The following is a 19,274-nucleotide window of genomic DNA, read 5'->3' on the forward strand; positions in this document are numbered from 1 at the left end:
CTTTTAGAAACTCCTCATGATCTTAATACCCTTCACTTTTTTCTCAGTAGTTGGAATATGAATAAAGGATTCTTAATTATTTTGGATTCTTGAATGAATTTCAAAAGAAATCATTTAGGAAACAATCTAATGGTACTGTAGTTTTTATCTGATGCTATTTTTTTACATCAATGATTTGTGGTTGTTCTTTGAGTCAAAGCCATTTATCCCAAGGCTGTAAATACTTCCTGCCAAAAGCTTATTTTTTAATAACGTAAAGTATTCTAAAAGAAAATGGGGAAAAAAATCACTTCAAATCAAACTGGATGGAAATAAAAAAAAAGGGAAAAGCAAGCTGGGGTAAATGCACAGCTAGGATCATAATGTGACTCAACATCCCTGCATAGAAAAAAAAACTCACTAATGCTTCATAAATGCTAACTTTAAAGCCTTCCAAGTATGGGCTGTGAGGAAAATCCTCTGACTAATTCAACAGCTCCATAGTAAAATACTTGTCCTCACCCTGTCTCCTCATTCCTGTCCTCAACTCTTTTTCACCTTTTATCACTTCGCTTTTCTCGTCTCTTTGAATTGATCCCATCTTTATACTGTTCACTTGAAGGTTGAAGCTTTTAGCTATGTTTAAGGGAATTTTCTTTGAATAAGTGTGACTCCAATGTGCTTTGGAACAGGTTAACCTTGCCGTGGTTCATCATCAGATAAGAACACACTGAGAATGTCTGTACAAATTCATTTTGAAGAGGAGGCAAGCCGCTCAGCTGTTTTGTGGGCCATTCACATATATAGCCAAATTACTGACTTGGCGTCCCTCATTGGTTACTGAAATGCACTTTTGAAGCCTTACGTTGGCGGTCACCATATTGAAAATTCAGTCTTAATGTAACTTTACAGTAACACAGTGTGTGCCAATCAAGTGTCCACTTGAGGCCCCTGAATTCATATACACACCTATTTAAAAAAATGTAAATTTCTACATGTTTTACAGCCTGGTACAAAAAATGAATTTGGAAAACCTCATGTCTCAATCGGGACACATTGTACAGGGGGTACATTTTTTTTTTTTACTCAAGAGTTCTTTATTAAGAGGCGAGTGGCTCACCTGACTGACAAGCTGGACCAGTTTAGTTGTTTGTCGATAGGCTTCAGACCTGCCTCAGCTTCTGACCTTTGCCTTGTACTTGGTTGACTGAAAGTTAGTTTGAGTGTTCCAATATGGCGACCACCATTGACAGGCTTCAAAAGCCCCCTTCATTAAAAAATAATCTAGCATTAGAAGAACTAGAAGAGCAAGCTGAGTATCAAACTAATTTCTAAGTGGAGAATCAGAATCTACAATGCATAAAGTGAGGAGGACTACACCTTTCCAAATCAAAGAAGGAAGAGAGGAGACAGTCTGACGTTTGATTTCACTTTTTCTTTATTCACCTTACCTAAGGTAGGAGAATGATAGACCTGACCCCAGGTGAGGAGCCGCCGGCATTAGCTGACATCTTCCACTGAGACAGCCACAGATTTAGAGTGTATTTAAGAGGTTAGGAACTTCACTGTTTGAGGGAAGATGTTATGTATCAAGTGCTGCCCTTTATCAGAAACCCTTTTTGGTCTTTTGCTGTCAGAGGCAAAGGGAGAAATGGGGTCACCCACTCTGCTGCTGCCAGACTCACGAGTAACGACCGGGAATGAGGAGGACCTGGAATGTGGATCTGTTTCTTGATTTGAAATGCTACTACTGTTGTCATTTGTGACCTCAAGCAGCCACCTCGTGTTCTGGATTGGTTTGGGGTGCAGGTGGGAGAAGATGACATGTGTATTTGCATGTGTATTGGTTTGCCGTTTTTTGGCTTTATATTCAGGCAGGACACTTCATACCTCTGAGGCTGAGAAGATCATCACGGGGGAGAAAGTGATGAGACGGCCGTTCTTCTGTGCAGATCCAAGCTCATCTTTGTTATCAAAATAATATTTACAAAGTAAAATACAAATTATCCTCATTAGTTGTCTATACCAAGCGGCAACCTCCGGTGTTGAAAAATTAAGCCAATGTGGAAGTACAAAATGCTGCAGTTCGTCGAGTGTCCACTTGAGGCTGGCTGCAGAAGCACCAGAAGTCACATACACACCCCATTCAAAAAAGCTAAATTTTACAGCAGAAATAATAAGGCTTAAAACCCGCTTCAGCTTCAGCTCTCAGCTTGTCGTTGTTGACTGACAGTTAGGTTGACTGACAGTTAGGTTGACTGACAGATAGGTTGAGGCAGCATTTTCATCATGGCGACCGCTATCCATGCGACTCCAAAGCCCCCTGCAGGAGCAAATTGGTAACGTCACTCAGACTTCATTCTTCATTAATGTTAACAGTTTAAGTTGCGTACTCTTCACCCTTGTATACCTTTCTCATACAGATGTTACATAAATCTGTTATTGGTATACCTTTTTTCGGTGCCATTTGGCTTCTACATCAAGGTACCAATCAGCATCTTTTCCCCAACTTGGTTATCATAAATTGTTCTTTTTGGTTTGGTTAATGAATGAACAACTTTGTTTAGTGTAAGAAAAAGACACCTCACCATGTGGGTTCAATTCTTTCTCATTGCTTGAGGATCCTTTGTTCCTTTATCTTTTAATCACCCCTACCATCAACACTAAGCTTTCTTTATCTGTCTTCTTTCTGCGTGGGTTATACACTATTATAGTGGGGGGTTTTTTATGTATAGGTATAATAGTTAATAAGACCAGCTTCCTTTATAGCTTAATACAGCACATAACCAATGCATCCTAATACATATGAGAGAAACCCATTGTATCTGAGCCCTTCTCTCAGTGGCTGCACAAACGCTCCCTCCATATACATCAAGCTGCACCTCCTTTATTACCCATACCTGCACTCCCTACATTTTCCTCATATACCACCCACCTCCGTATGCATAAAAAAAAACTATATACATTCAACCTCTAACGCACAAACAGCCCTCGCCACCAATTATAAATAGGCCATTACATGTACATATATTTCCACAGTTCTACATGCACGCTTTACTCCAGAGAGCTGACTTAATAAATCCACCAAATTTACAATATGTGTGTATGTGTCTGAAAGCAAACAGGGACATTTATATGCATGTATTCTTGTGCATCCATAATCACAGAGTAAACATTTGCAGGATGTTTCTCCACTGTGTAAACTGTAACTGACTTGTTGGAACAATCAGCGCTCAAAATGACATGTTGATGATTATCTTATAATATCCCAGCAAACTAAATAACAACCAATAGAATTTAGAAGCCGTGCTTTATTATTCTGCTGAGGTGTTTCTTATATAAGATCTTTCAATATTGAATAATTAAATACATAAATAGACCTCTCTGCAATTTACTCTGGATTCACATTGGGCCTCATTCACCAATATCAGCTGAATACTTTTTCGTACAAATTAAGAGGACTCTCCGTATGATTCACCAACATGTTCTTAAATGACTCAATAACGGAGAAGAAATTTGATCAGTTGTGAAGGGGAGGTACTGCTGCAGCAGCAAACATGATGTTTTCTACAGCAGTGTGACCAATGGATACGCAGGGGGGAAAAAAAGACACATAGGATGCAATAAACAAAATAAATGTATGTGAATCTAAGTGTCATGTGTATGTTATTTATTTGAAAGGTCACATATTATCCTCCTTTTCAACAACTATAAATTAATCCCATAGCTCCCCAAAACATGTCTGTGAAGTTTCTTGTTATAAATCCACTTTGATCCTGTATTTGATCATGCCTATAATCCCCTCTATTTCAGCCCTGATCAGAACAGGCTGTTTCTGTGGCTCGTGCTTTCTTGTTCCATGCTCTATTGTTTATGGTGAGAAGGCAGATTTAGAGGACAGAACAAACACCTAGCTGTGGGAGTGTCACCCACCTAGGGGAGGGGTTACTGCCCTTTGTGATGTCATGAAGGGAAAATCTCCAAACAGCCTGTTTGAGCACACATTTTCTGAAAAGTGGAGCAGGCAAAAGTGGATGGACTTTTCTCATACTACGCTTTGTAGACTAGAGACACATATTAGTTTCAGATGAACATGGTACAGTATATTTTTCACAATATGTGACCTTTAAAAAAATACTTGGATTTGTATGAACATACACATTTTTATTAGATAAATATTATTTAGGAAACTACATATTGTCATGTAAACCCTATAATATTATACAACTGTAGTTTCAAATGAAATGCAAGTAGTTTTGCCGGAGATGGTCAGACTCCAATGTGCGTAACAGTGCTCTTGAGTGTTTGTAAAAATTCTGTTCTTACCTCAGATCAAATCCCACAGAAGAAAAAATAATCTCCTTCAAAAGTTCTTAAATTGGATTTAGTTGAAGGATGTAGGATTTAGGATGTGTTTTTAAGAATGGTTGGTGAATGAGGCCCGTTGGGTAGAGCTAAATATCTTCATAGATTCAAACAGAGCTGTAGTCATAGGGACATATTTTTATGTGATACTTTTTGTTGCATCGGTGGAGAAACTATTGCATTTACTTATTACTTGAATGTGTATAATGTCAACATTAAGAGATTAATTTAAATTAACAAGACACATAAACTGCCTAATCCCTCATCAACCACAATCATTTATTATAACAAGCTATACTAATAAGATATGCAATTAAGGTAATTGGTGTTATTGAGAAGCCAGCGCTATGTCACCATACTTATCTTTACATAAATCACAGCAGCTATTAATATAAAGCCTTCCTCTCAGAGGATAATGGAGTTCTCAGGAGTTTCAAGAAAAACTGTTTTGCCTCATTAATATGCAAATGTGAGCGCATGTGCTGGAGAATCTAATGAAATCATCTCCTCTTATACAGCCAGCCTGCAGAGTGATTATGAATATTCTGCAGTTAAGTGCTCGGACAAAAATGAATTCACAGGATTGTGACTTTTTTAGTTTGTAGTTATTTTGTGTTGGAGGACACTTCACATATGAGTACTGACTGTGCTTACACTGCACTTGTACGGTACACATATGCCAGGATGTCAGAAAGTTTTATTTTTCATGTCAAGCACTGGGATACATATTTATTAACCACCTACCAAAACATCAGTCCTTAATAGAATATGATAATAATGATGTGTTGGTGAAAGTGTTTGAATTAAAAAAATTGAACTAGTTTTTAAGTTGAAGTAGGCAAAAGTCCCCATCATACTTTGAATTTGTCTTCTATTAACAAGGAAGTAAGGTACAAATGAATATGTTTTGTTTCGAAGTTTGAACAAGCAAGCAATCTTCAGAATAAGTGCAGCCAAGCACTAAACTAAATCGACTAAACAACATATAACCAGTTACATCACAATGTTACAGTTTCCTTATTACACATTTTGAAATGGTTCTTTGATGTACTTAAAGGAGCAAGATGTAACTGACACCTAGCGTTTCTCCTAGGTCCAAATTCAAACATTGTAGAGAGCTGTCTCCCCTCCCCCTCCTCCCTAGAGACCATGTGCACACAGGTTGCCATGTGGTGGACACTGAAGCTTCAGTGTTTAGCCAGCTCTGCATCAGTCTGTAAACCTTTCTGTGTTCTAACCTCTCTCCATTTTTCAAAAACATTTCCAACATTGATCCTAGTTTGAGCACGTTTCTGCTCGTAGAGCTTAATAGAAACATGTAGAGGCTTTTTAAGTCAGGTACAATCACTTCTATCTGAACCACTTCTCTTTCCCGCTTCCATCGCTGCAACACCTGTTGGTTTGCTGTTTGCCTGGCAAACTGAGGAGCGTCCAAATGGCCGCTTGGGGGTGCCGTAAAACCGCCTACCTTCTCTGGTCCAAACAAATCCAGAGCATTCAGGACCAGAATCCAAACATAGAAAGAGGACATACTGGCTGCTGCATTGTTGTGAGAGAAGCCAGCACTTCAACATAACATGTTTCCTTAATGTCTGATCATATGGTAAGGTCATTTTATCATTTCATTCTCTAGATATCTTGAATTTTGCTACATAGATTACATACATACATTCATCAATTCCATGCTTAATATTCCTCCACAAAAAAATGTTCAGGCTTTTTCAAAACTGGTGAAAACAAAATCCTTGATTTCTTGCTTTTTACCTTACGCCAGCTCAGGTGAGGTTTTTTTTTTAAACATGTGCAGTCACTGTTGTATTCTGAAGACTTTGAAAATGACTTTCCCAAAGCCTGCCTCTTCTTGTTGTCTGACAAAATGACAGGGTGATGTGAGGCCACTGAATCTACTTGATGTGATCAGAGTCAATTGCAGGTTGTATTTGAGCCTTCAATCAGTAGAGCGTAGAAAACGATCCTCCACCGCTTTCTCTCTCTACTCGCTGCATGACTTTTCATCCTTTTCTTCACAGTTTCTCTTACACTTAGGATAATGGGAGCAACTTGAAAATAGCGATGTATAATTCATGTTTTTCTTCTTTGAAACCCTACCTAATATCTTCCCATATTACTATAGATGAGCGGCGATTCTAGAGTCTGTTGGGGCCCTAAGCAAAATTCACTGTGCAGCCCTCCAACTAGCATTATGCAACTATAACACCATTATGTTAAAAAAATAACCTGACACCAACGGCAACTTTAAGTGACACATCTAAGTTTTCACAGAAATATTGGATGCAACAAAATTGAGTACTGTCAGATGGGACCCCTTAAGGGAGGTTTTCTACTGTTAATGCAAAATTCAGAGCCGCTGTTAAATATAGTTTAAAGTTTGTCAGTCCTGAGTAGGAAAAACTGAGCATCAAACACTGCAATCTTTCTGGTGTTTCTTTGTGAAACAATTTGGCTACAATTTATTTTTATTTTTATCATGGAAAGTTATTTCATGTATATAATAAACATCTGATACGTCCTGCATGGAAATCAAATGTCACATTGTAGCAGATTTCATGTTAAAGATATCATTCAGGGGCACTGGGAGCCTAGTGGTTAGTGTGCGCCCACCACGGAGGCTTGGTCATCCAGGCGGGCAGTCCGGGTTCAAATCCGACCTGTGGCTACTGTCCCGCATGTCGTTCCCCTCCCTCTATCTCTCCCCCCCCCTGATTTCTGACTCTGTCCTGTCTCTATAATAAAGGCATCAGTTATCATTCAGATGGATGACCAACATGACAGACTGAGAGAGAAGTTTACTTCTTCAGCTCACCATCTTACAGAATTATTTATATTATCATCTTTGAAAAATGCATCTGAAATCTTTTGTGTACGCCTGTCTTTGTAAAGAGCCAAAAATCATTGTCTGAACAGGAGAGTGATGCTCACAGCGTTAGCCAGACAGAGGCCACTTTGTTGTTAATTTCATTACCTTGCAGAGATGAAATGGAAAAAAAACAGAGCGAGGATAGAGAGAGGTGGATCTAGTTCAAGCATCTGAGTGCGCACAGAGATTCTTCTGTATTTCAATTTGCTGCGTCTTGTACTGCTCCATGGTCTGCAGTTTAAATGGAGGGCTTTTATGATGCAAATGCAGGCAGGAGTGATAAATCTCTCTCTCTCTCTTTCGCCTCTCCTGGGCACCCCTGATGCAAAAAGATGTTCTCTCTCTCTCTCTCTCTCTCTCTCTCTCTCGCTCTGCTCTCACTCGCACTCACTTGAACTCTTCCTCACTTTCTCTCCGCTGCAGCATCATGTTACACTCGCCCCCAGGCCACATGAAAAATGAATCAGGCCCAGGTGATGCAGTTGAGTGGGGTAGGGAGGGGCAGAGAGAGTGAGAGAGGGGTTTGGGAGAGATAGGGAACATGCAGATCGAGAGAGAGAGAGAGAGAGAGAGAGAGAGAGAGAAAGAGAGAGAGACCCCAAAAAAGCTATGCTTTGACTTTCCTCAACTACTTCTGGGTCACCTTAATTTGTGAGAGGAAAACACTCAGTCACTGATACATGCATGTGTATTTACACTCACATACAGCCCAAAACAAACACACACACACACACACACACACACACACACACACACGCATACACACACACACACACGCGCACACACACACACACACACACACACACACACACACACACACACACACACACACACACACACACACACACACACACACACAGACACACACACGGCTTAAGTACTTCCAGTGAGTAATCAGATTTAATTGTAGTGATAGTAAGTAGCTACAAGGACACTGGCAAGTCTTTTTCAGTGCATCTAAGAAGTTTGTTTCCAGGTCCGTGTCTTCTCTGTTCCCTGGTAATAGAATCTCGTAATTTGGAGTTTCATTGAGGTTTATTTGGCTGAAGTGTCAAATCAATGAGTGTTATCCACCAGGCAAAAACACTTCCACAAAGATCACTCTCATGTATCCTCGCTTGTCTCTCCTCCAGGGGTGTGTCCAGACTTTTTGGGCTGTGGTGGCCTACTAGGAGACTGACTTATGCAGGGGGGGGGGCATGAAGTTTACACATACACATATAAATTAATTTCATATTTACCCTTTCTTTCCCCATTAATAATCTGTACTTGTAAGTAACAGAATTTGGCAACATCTACGTATTCTAAGCTTCACTCTTTGAAGACTCTAGTTTGCAAAAATGCATTTGTCTGCAAAGTTTCGGTACCCAGACATTGCAAGTAAGTGCTTTGCAAGTTAGACGATGTGCTATAGTTAGCTTGAAAATCTTTATGGACTCATTCCTAAGAACCTGTCTTATGAGATAGATGTGCTTAGTATTTATTTACAGCTGAGAGAAGTAAGCAGCCTGTTATTACACAGCCTGAATAGTTCATTTTAACTAAAGTCCAGCCTCTGATAAGGTACATAGCCAATCATAGTCTGGGATTTTGTGGTGGTACCTGGGATGGCCAATCAGATTTCAAGGCGGGCCCATGCAAACCCATGGACACGGCCCTGCTCTCCTCAGATCTCCTTCCTTTCTAGTCAATCCTCTCTCCTCACACTGCATTAAGAGATTTGGAACGATGCTTAAGATGGCAGGACTTGAACTTCTTCCCGTATGACGAAGAAGCGAGGACAGAGGATATAAGGAAGCTTAGAAGCAGCTATGTCTCCGAGCCTCTCAGTTTTTAAAGTTGAGCCTAGCTCTGTGCATATCCAGTGTGTTTTTTTTTCTGGGGCTCTCCCTCCTCTTTAGATTTTGATGCCAATAAATAATACAAGTGTCACATCCTTCTCTTGCCGGAGAGAATTAAACTTCTAAATTAGACTGACTAAATTAATTTAATTTAACATTAGACTATAGACTTTATTGTCCCCATGGGGACATTTTTTTTCACAGCACCGTTACGGTCAACACAGACAATTTCCACCAAAAGATCAGTACATACACAAAACACAGAACACAAACAATTAGAAGTTCCCACTCTGGCCTGTTCAGCGAGGCCTTTTGTTTAGGGCCGCTACAACAGCAGGTATCAGGCTCCGCCCCGGGCGAGCCTTTCTGCACCACATTGCTCTAATAATACCTGCTGAAAGTTGTGAACTGACTTTCACAAAGCAATCCTCGTTAGCACCGGACTCAACAGGCACACAAGTGCAAAAATAGTACTGAGGCTGATGCACAGTATCCGAGACTTGCAGAGACTCTGGACATGCCATTATGACAGCTATTCTCATTTTCAACATCGTCAAATGCGTTTTTCTCTCAGTTAGATAGGAGACCGGTGTTTGTCATTGAGCCGCTAAATGGAACCTTATTTCCCTTTCTGAGACACCGTGTGGATCCATTTAGTATTTAGTAACAAAATACAGCTATATCCCTCTCTTTTTTCACCATACGTGTTTTTGCATCTCTGCAATAATACAACAAGAGGATAAAGAAAAAGAGAGCCAGATATAATCATAGTGTATACATACACATAAATAAACCTTTACACACTTATTATATGTTATTGTGTTGCATATGACAGAAGATATTAAAGAAGTACTTAAAAATGTGAGATTCAACAGTGCTTTAATGAACATCTGCTGACCCCGAGCCTGTCTCTCCACAGGGGGAGGTGGTGGATGTCCAATATGGGGGCGTGGATGACCTGCGGAGAGCCAAAGACAGCCTGAACCTCACCAACCAGATCGCTGCAGTCAAGCTTGGCCAAGCACCCCTGCTGTACAAGGTAAAATCAAATCAATGCTCCGCGAAAAGCTTCTGCTCTACTCTGCTGGCTAGGGATTCACACCTGGGATTGAATGTTGCACTTGTGATCCACCTAAGACTATAATCCTGCAACAGGAAGAATATTCACTCTGGAATGAGATCTTTTGATCTTTTGAAATAAGTCTTATCCCAATGTGTGAAAAGCTTTTTCATATGAGAGGCTTTAAACTGAGTTTCCAAGATAGTGTGGGGTATTTTAGCGGGGTTTTCTGTCAAACAGCCTGAAAAACTGGAGAAAACACAGGTGTAGTCGAATAATGCAGTGATGGCGTTAACCCCTAATTTCAGCCAGATGCGTGTTCAATCGTTCTCCAGTCCGCTATGGCAGCAGAGTTGATAAGTTTTTACTTTATTCAATGTGTGTGCTTCTACTGGCTCCGAACTGTTTTGCCGGTTCAGAACAATGACCTTATGTGTATTTGTTCATGTGTTTATGTTGTTTTACACCACATACTGTACATCGTATTATCTCGCACTGTCGCAAGTGTAATCTATAATTGCCACGGGAATTCCTTTGTCCTGACACTCCAGCTGTCCGACTGTGCTGCTCCGAGCTGCCCACATAGACTGTAAATATCTGAGTGACGTCAGCCATCTGTTATGGCCGAGGGCACTAGAAATCCAGTGTGTGTCAATGATGACAATAACTAGTCAGACATATTTAGTTTTTTGTATCAAGCTGTAAACATATTATTTTATGCTGTAAACATGTTAATTTATGTTGTGGTGTGTATGTGACTTCCGGGGTTCCTGGAGCCATCCTCAAGCGGACACTCGATGAACTGCAGGATTTTGCCGCTTGGCTGCGCTCTGAGAATGTAGCCTGTGGGTGTTGACGAGCGAGAGTGAACAGAGCTGTAACACAACAGAGCGGACACGCAATGCACACATATCTGGTGGAAGTCCTGGGTTATTGGTTTTAGCCGGCCTCCCAAGCTGCAGTGAAAGATATTTTTAAAAGTGCCAAAAATGGAATAAATACTATGTACAATATTTACAACACAAAGACTGCAAAAAGGCAAAAGTTCCACTTGAACAAATAAAACAGGAGCACTTCAAAAGTAAACCGCAGCTGTTACCTTTTCTGTCAATGAAACCACTCTTCTTCTTTTCCGGCAGCCTATAGGCACACTGTGTGCATTGCTGCGACCCACCAGTGTGATGACGATGATCATTTTTGCCACTATCAGGCCTAAATCCTGGGATAAATACCTGTGTATTTAAGGAAACATATCACCGCTTTAGCGCTCTCTTTTTGTAAGTCTTAATTTCCTGATATTGTTCTCAGAGAGGTCTGAGCACCGAGTTTTGTAAGTACACTAAGGTTAAAAATCAGAAGCCCCACAGGGCGACATTTAAAAAAAAACAAAAAAAACATTTTATTATGGATTAAAGGATTTTAACCCTTTAAACTCATATATTTTAAACATCAACAATTTTAACATTTTATTCAACATTTTATTTAACACCTCCAACAAAATACTGGTGGAAATACTGTGAAAAGAAAACATTTAATCACACTATTCAAATCATGTGACCCTTACTGCGTGCCAGATCTGTCTATTTACTATACGGAAACGGGCCTCCTCCGTTTGACACAAAGACGGGACATAATGAAACGCATGAGCGACACACCACACGGTAAGAGCGCTACGAAGTCTCATAACAGTATGTAAGATAAAATCAAGCTCTAAAGTGTGCACCCTTGTAACAGAACAGCTATGTAACAGAACTTAAGGAGGATAATGTCATGATTTACTGAGTGATTAGAAGCACTGGCAGAGAGGGAAAAGTTTGGCACGTGTGTGCCGTGTGTGCGCTGCTTGCTGGTTTCACTGGTTTCTAAATAAACTTACATTCAGAGATGGCTTACTGCCCTTTGAGGAAACTAGATACATCGTGCTAGAGAGGGGTTTTTCAAATGAATGACAACTGAATTCAACTGAGTATCATAGTTGTCTCTTTAACTTGCTCTTCTTCAGCTCAAACATTTTCAGCATTAAAAAAAACAAAACGTTTTAATTATTTGATTATGGATAATCAGAAACAAGTTTGAAATTCAGATACATTCTGCAAAGTCAGAAAACCCAAAGACAACAGAAATAAATGGAGAAATATATTAACTCACATGAAAGATAAGTAGATGTTTGTGCTCAATTTTGGTAGTAGGAAATGTTAAGACATCCGAACAGTAAAAAAAAAAAACAGACTAAAAACCCATTGTCCCCCCTAAAATGTACTGCCCTTTGGAGAAAATAAATATATCATGCTGGACAGGGTTCAATAAACTGAAAGTCGCTATATGTACAAGGCCACTCATGCATTGAACCGGCAACCTCTGGTTCCCAACCTGAGTCCCTTCAGACTGAGGCACTGCTGCCCAACACATGGAAACAACACATTGGAAATGCAGACAGATTGAACAAAATCAGACAACACAACCAAACCCCTAGGAAACACAGCAGAAAGAAATGGAGACACAGCCTTCAAATTCAGATGACACAACAAATACAGAAAGATAAGAAGATTCAAACAACCTAACGGTGGAAGAGTATCCAGACCACCCTAGAAAATGTAGTACAAATCTTACTAATGCTATTCAATTTATATACAATTTGTGACTAATGGTTATTTATTCAGTAGTTTGAAATGTGAAGACATCCAAACTGTTAAAAAATATTGACTAAAAGCCTATTGTCCCCCCCAAAAAATAAAATTTATTGCACCCCATGTCAGAAAAATATCCCTTTAGATTGGTTTGACATAAACCTATTATTGTTCAATTTAGATTAAGGTGTCATCGAATGCATCAATTTAATCCGGCCCCATGTAGAAGAATAGGGCTTACATACAAAGAGAGAGTTTGCTGTATTTTGTGGAAAATCACTGAGAGCCTGACAGTTCAGGACCATGGACAGAGCCCAGCAGTGCCTCAACTAGCAGTGCACTGAGATTGTTTTTTCCCCATTCATTTTTCAGACCATTGGGCTTTAGTAGTGATCAAAACAACCTATACTCAACATCCACCTGGCAGCTTTTCCAGGATATTTCAACAGTCTTACACAACCTCCATCAGCAGATGTGTGTTTTGCTCTTTAAAGTTGAAAGCTCTGGTAAGAGCTGCTAAAAGGACCCTTGATTGTGATTCAACAGAAGTCCAACATTTCCATCTGTGTTGAAAGAAAAAAATCATTGCTGTGAATTAAAAATGCAAATCACAAAACTGGATCGTTCAGCTGTTTCCTTTTTGCCTTCTAATTTGAACATTGCTCTACTTCTGAATGTGAGCTTAGTGATAAACGACAGGCTAACGAGGTTGCCAAAAAAAAAACGAGATGGGATGTCAAAAGCGGGGTCAACATATTGCATTTACATTTACACAGTCAGACTTTTAAAAATCCATTAAATCACACTGCACCTCCTGCCACATGGGACCCTTCCAGCAACAGACTGCTGACCCATTTTTCCTCCTCGCCCACAGTTTGTGACAAATTTGATCAGGTGTGCTTCATAATGTCTCTGTGTGTCAGCAGCTGAGAGAAATGATCGCCCTTTACAGAGAAATGGGGAGGAATGATTGATGAGCCTTGTACTCGCACTAATGAGTGTGTGACGGTGACTGCAGGCCCAATGTTACACATACAGCTGGATTCAAGTACACACAAGGAACACATGTCCGGACCATATTAGTGTAACTCAATTGGTTACGGTGTTGTAATCCTCAATCTTCGAATGACCACAAGGTCAAGATTGCTATTGTTAGGGTGTAAGACAACACAATGGAAGGAATGAAACAAAGTCATTTTTTTGAGTCAGTGTATCTGTACCTGGCACCACTGGATCAGTGTTCCTTTGGGATTGTTTTTAATTATTACGCAGATGATTTACATTTGTACATGCCTGTTTTCTTAGGAAGTGGTAGTGTTGTAGTATTCAAAATTGGTCTTGGTCTCCAGACCGGTCTCGACACCACTTTTTGAAGGTCTCGTCTCGGAATCAAAAGCATTTCTAACTGATCTTGTCTCGGTCTGAGACTGGGTGGACTCTGGATTGTAAAACAACACCGGATGATTGTGTTATTCCAAGGTGAGGCTACATGTTTTAAGCACCATATCAACCAGATCCAGCCGACTTAGGGCTTCGGGACCCAGCCGCCCTGAAAATCGTTCATCTTAGGTCGTATGGTCTGTCATAGTAATGACAATCAAGACCAATTCTGACCTCCCAACACAAACTCTAGCATTTGTAATTTTTCTTTCTTGCTTCCAAGATGTGTTCCATCACAGCAGTAACGTATCTAGTATCTATACTGCTTTTCCCATTTGAGTCGAGAGGTGGGTTACACCCTGGTTTGGTCGCCAGTCAATCACAGGGTTGACATATCGAGTCAGACAACCAGCCACGCTGACATTCACAGCTGCGGGCAATTTTAGAGTCACCAATTAACCTAAGGAGCATGTCTTTGGACTATGGGAGGAAGTCAGAGAGAACCCACGCATGCACGTGGAGAACATGCAAATGCCACACAGACGGGCTCTGTCCGAAGGGGATTCAAACCAGTACCCTTCTCGCTGTGAGGACACGTACAGCCCCCTCTTGAATGCATTAGGCTTAAATTGTTATAAAACTTTCATTAAAAGCAGCATTATAAAAATATATAGCATGATAAATGTTGATATTGATCAATTTAGAATACAATAAAATTATATTTTTTCCACATCGAGCAGCTGGGGGTGGCAGTACCTCAGTCTGTAGGGGCTTGGGCTGAGTTGCCGGTTCAAGTCTCGTTGCACACCAAAATATGGAAGTTAGTCTGGTAGCTGGAGAGGTGCCAGGTCACTTCCCTAGTTCTGCCAAGGTGCCCTTGAGCAAGGCACCAAACTCCCAACAGCTCTGGTGCACTCCGTGTAGCAGCCCCACTCTGACATCTCTCCACTAGAGCATGTCCATAGGTCCTGTTTGTGCATGTGTATATCTCAGGCCTATGTGTGAGAGCAAAGGTTTAAACAAAAAAAAAAAAAAAACAACAACATCCCCCTCTGCCCCCTTGAAAAAAATCTGATGAAATGTCTTCTTAAACTTCAAAAATGTGGTCATATAGTTGTATGCTAATGCATTCCCATGCTTTAGCTTGTGCAGACTACTGTGCTCACTCATATTTCAGTGTGTTTTGTGTGTGTATGTGTGTGTTGCATAGAAATATTTGCATCAAGGTGTTTTGTGTAGTGTGTGTGTGTGGTGGTGATTTTGTGTGGGCTTTCTGTTTGCATTCATAAGGACGTGCTCGAGTGTGGCTTTGTGCATGCTTGTGAGCACTGTCCCTGTTTTTCCAGTGAAGGACAGAGTTGTGATGAGAGGAGAATGACCGTGGCTGGTGTCACATATTCAATAAAATAGTCATCTACACTCATAAAAGACAAGGACGCTACATCTCCCATGGACAACAATGAAATACTGCACTGCACAATGCAGCAGCAGCAGCACAATTCCCCCCAACCAGCACACTCCTCTCTATTATACCAGTGATGTTGACTAAATGAACAGGAACATGTATTTATACAACCATTCATATGGAGAGCAATGTCAGAAAGATAATATAAAAGAAGTCATGTTCACAAAAAAATCAAAGCTGAAAAAAAGGATAACACATACACACACACACAAACAGACACACACACATTCAGCATCAACAAACACAAGCTAACTAGTAAACGTAATCATAACCACCCAAATCACAGTAAAATTTAATATGGGCATGAATAAATCCTGATTTGTTTTGTTGAAACCTGTCGGCATAACTTTAGGACCCAGATTTATGAAATTGATAACTTCCTTTGGCTTAATTAATGCGCTGAATCACCACATTTGGTGAGTGGCAGGTGATAATTTCCTGACCTGCTACTTCAGCAACATTACCAAATAAGTCTTTAAAAACTGTACATAAGAAAACAATTCCAGTTCATAACTAAACATCTTGTTTAATTTGTACTGATATTTTGGGGAGTATAAATTCTACTTTCAGCCGCACTCATCCTTTTATTTTGACGGTGTTTTAAATGCCTAATGTGAACAGGCCCAGTCTTCTTCTTTCTTGTTGTTTTCATTAACTTTATATTCCTGCAGCAAAAGGGATCTCTGATAAAATGACTCATCCACCTGCAACAAATGAGAAAGACAAATTTAGCAATGTTGGGCATCGAGTGAAAAGACTATCCGGAGCCAGATATTTCCCCTCAGGATTTGTTGCAGCTATGTGTGTAAATTGGCTTTTTTTTTTTTTTTGGCCTACAAGTATTATTTCTAACAAGCCTTAACAACTTTATTTGTGGTAATAAGCCAGTGTTGTTCCCTCTTGTTCCCAAACAACCAACATGTCTCTTTTTGATAATGTGTTTCCATTATTTTGATGTGTCAGTGAAGGTGTGAGTGGTTTTCCTGACTCTCATTAAAGCAGTGTGTTAGTCAGTACAGATGTGTCTGTCTGTCTGTCTGTCTGTCTGTCTCGTGTCTGGCTCTCATTGTGTCTTTGTGTGTGTCCAGCTCTCTCTGCTGTCTCAGCTGGGGTTTGGAGGTGTTCTGCTGTATATTGACCCGTGTGATGCTCCCCCCGGACGCCACACCTGGAACCAAGCCTTCAGAGTCACTCTCAACCCCGGAGGGAACCCTGCCATTGGTGAGTGAACACGGCTTAATGGGCAGATTGTACTTTTAATGTTTTTCTATCGAGGAAATCAGTGACTGTGTTTTTCTTTTTTAAAGACAAGAATCACAAAGTTGCGATGATTGTATTTAATAGTTTACATCAACCACGTATTTCAAACATCAGATGCAAATGTAAGCATTAAGAATAGTCTAGACCAGGGTTTCCCAGATTTTGTCATGGCCAAGGACCCCCATATATTATCAGCCTCTGGTGGTGACCCCACGCTGGTAAAATATCTAAAATGCCTTGTGAATAATAATGGCAATGGTAACAAATTAAACATTCTCCTATTTTTTAAAATGTATTGGCTGTTTACACTCTCTGTGATTTGGTGATGTGTAAGGGTACGGTTGGCTTTGGAAATGCAAGCAAGATCAGAGTTTACCGTACCAAACTATACTAAACCGAACCTGACGGCTTGGTGGAAAAGTGGCTTTCGAATCAAACTGCCGAGGGGACCATGGGGATCATATTTTATTGGCTGTCCTTATTTCATATGAAGCAGAAAGCTAAGGCAAGCACCAAAGAGTAAGCTCTCATAATGAAGTGATCCGGACTAGATTACCTAAAGTGGCCCACAGTGGGGTAAACTGTTGAAGGAAAGGTTTTCACAATATCTAAAGACACACAAGGCGATGGATAACCTAAAAACACGATGGCCCTGCTAGTGTCTGTAAGTACATCTTCCATGAGCTTATGAATCTGTTATTATCGAATGAGAAACAGGATTTGAAACTACAACACATTTAACACTGTCAAACTGTTGAAAACTGTCATTTGCACAGGAAATAATGGACAATTATAACCACCACTTTGAATTTGCAGTTCATCTATGAAACATTGCTTCGAGTCTATGCACACTGAGCGCTGATTTATTGTGAACAAAGAAAAAGGCTGTGTGCACTCAGTTGTAAAACAGTGTTTTCCACTACGATGAAACAATAACAGATAAGGAGAAAAAAAAAGGAAATGAAGAGAACAACTTTATTAGCACTAGAACCGCCAGGGGTCACTGTAAAGCTAAATTAACCAATGGTTCACTAGGAGTAAGTTGACTTGGGAATAAGTGAGGAACTTGGCAAAGATTCAAAGGTTGTTACGGCTGATACTGACAGTGTAGAGCCCTTTTACGATGTGGCAGTCTGAGGCCATAATGTGGATGCTTTCATGAATCTGGCTGAATTTATAAATATCTGTCTTTATCGCCGTATGATTAAGACAATGTTATCCTATTAGCTTTTAATCATGAGAAAATTGGCATCGTTGCTAGGGAACAAATAAGAAAATGAGGAAATACAAGAAGTTTGTCATTTATTGGTTCACTCACCATTAGTTTACCATAAATTGACCTTGTGCTTAACTAGAAGGTAGCTCATTTGTTCCACACTTATTCCCTAATAATATTGTCATCTATAGTTTAACTGTGGTATACATGTTGAAGGTTTGTTGATGGCTTTCAATTAGATGAGCAGTGGTAGAAAGAAGATGTTGCCATAGCAACGCATACTGTTTATGTACTTGTGCAGAATTAACAGCAGGAAAATGATTGCTTTCTCAAATGGGTACATTGGACCAGCATGGAGGATTTTAAATGGCCATTTTAAAAATGTGTATGTATGTGAACACCAGGTGCTTCATAACAAACTTGAAGGATAAGTCAAAAATTGTAACACTGTTAGACTTTAATATTCAATGTAAACAAAGTTACACACAGTTGAAACACACAATTGTACCCGCTGGCAGTTCAAGTGTTAACGCTCACATACTGTATTAGCCTGCTTTTCAACAAGTTTCAATAAGTCTCAGATCTCCGCATAACATGTCTGTGAAATTTCTTGCCAAATATCCGTTCTGATCCTGTATTTGATCATGACTATAAACCCCTCTATTTCAGCCCTGCTCAGAACAGACTGTTTCTATATCTGTAGCTTTAAATGTTAATGAGCTGTGTTTGACCACGCCCCCTCTTTAGAAGGGCTTGGGTGTATTGGGCTTTTTCTTGCTCCATGCCCTATTGTTAAGGTTGAGAAGGTAGATCAAACACATAGCTGTGGGAGTGTCGCCCGCCTGGGAGAGGGGTTACTGCCCTTTGTGATGTCATGAAGGGAAAATCTCCAAACGGCCTGTTTGAGCAAACATTTTCTGAAAAGTGGAGCAGACAAAAGACGGAGAGGATGGACTTTTCTCATATTTGGGGAATTTAATAGATAGGCAGGGACACGTGTTTGTGTTAGAAAAAGTGTATTATGCATAATATGTGACCTTTAAAGCTGAACAAGCCTTCTGTCTTACTCAAAATAAAATAGAAATAGTCTCCACATATCTTGTAGATACCAGATTAAATGTATTTTTCCCGTATTTTTATTCATTAATAATCCTTCTTGGTCTGTTAGGTTTAAAAAAAAAATCTTGTCAGGGCCTGAAACTT

At 40.0% G+C, this 19,274-nt stretch overlaps 1 protein-coding gene across 2 annotated transcripts in view; it reads left to right on the forward strand.

The window, feature by feature from the left end:
* LOC109982366 (inactive N-acetylated-alpha-linked acidic dipeptidase-like protein 2) overlaps window positions 1-19,274 on the forward strand; it is a 504,674-nt gene that overhangs the window by 272,408 nt on the left and 212,992 nt on the right. For both annotated transcript variants that reach the window (XM_065956060.1, XM_065956061.1), the window contains 2 exons: window positions 9,983-10,102; window positions 16,684-16,816. In XM_065956060.1, coding sequence (XP_065812132.1) covers window positions 9,983-10,102; window positions 16,684-16,816 — 253 coding nt within the window. The remainder of the gene's footprint in view (window positions 1-9,982; window positions 10,103-16,683; window positions 16,817-19,274) is intronic.

The sequence above is a fragment of the Labrus bergylta genome, chromosome 6 (assembly GCF_963930695.1).
Source record: "Labrus bergylta chromosome 6, fLabBer1.1, whole genome shotgun sequence".
In the NCBI taxonomy this organism is placed as follows: domain Eukaryota; kingdom Metazoa; phylum Chordata; class Actinopteri; order Labriformes; family Labridae; genus Labrus; species Labrus bergylta.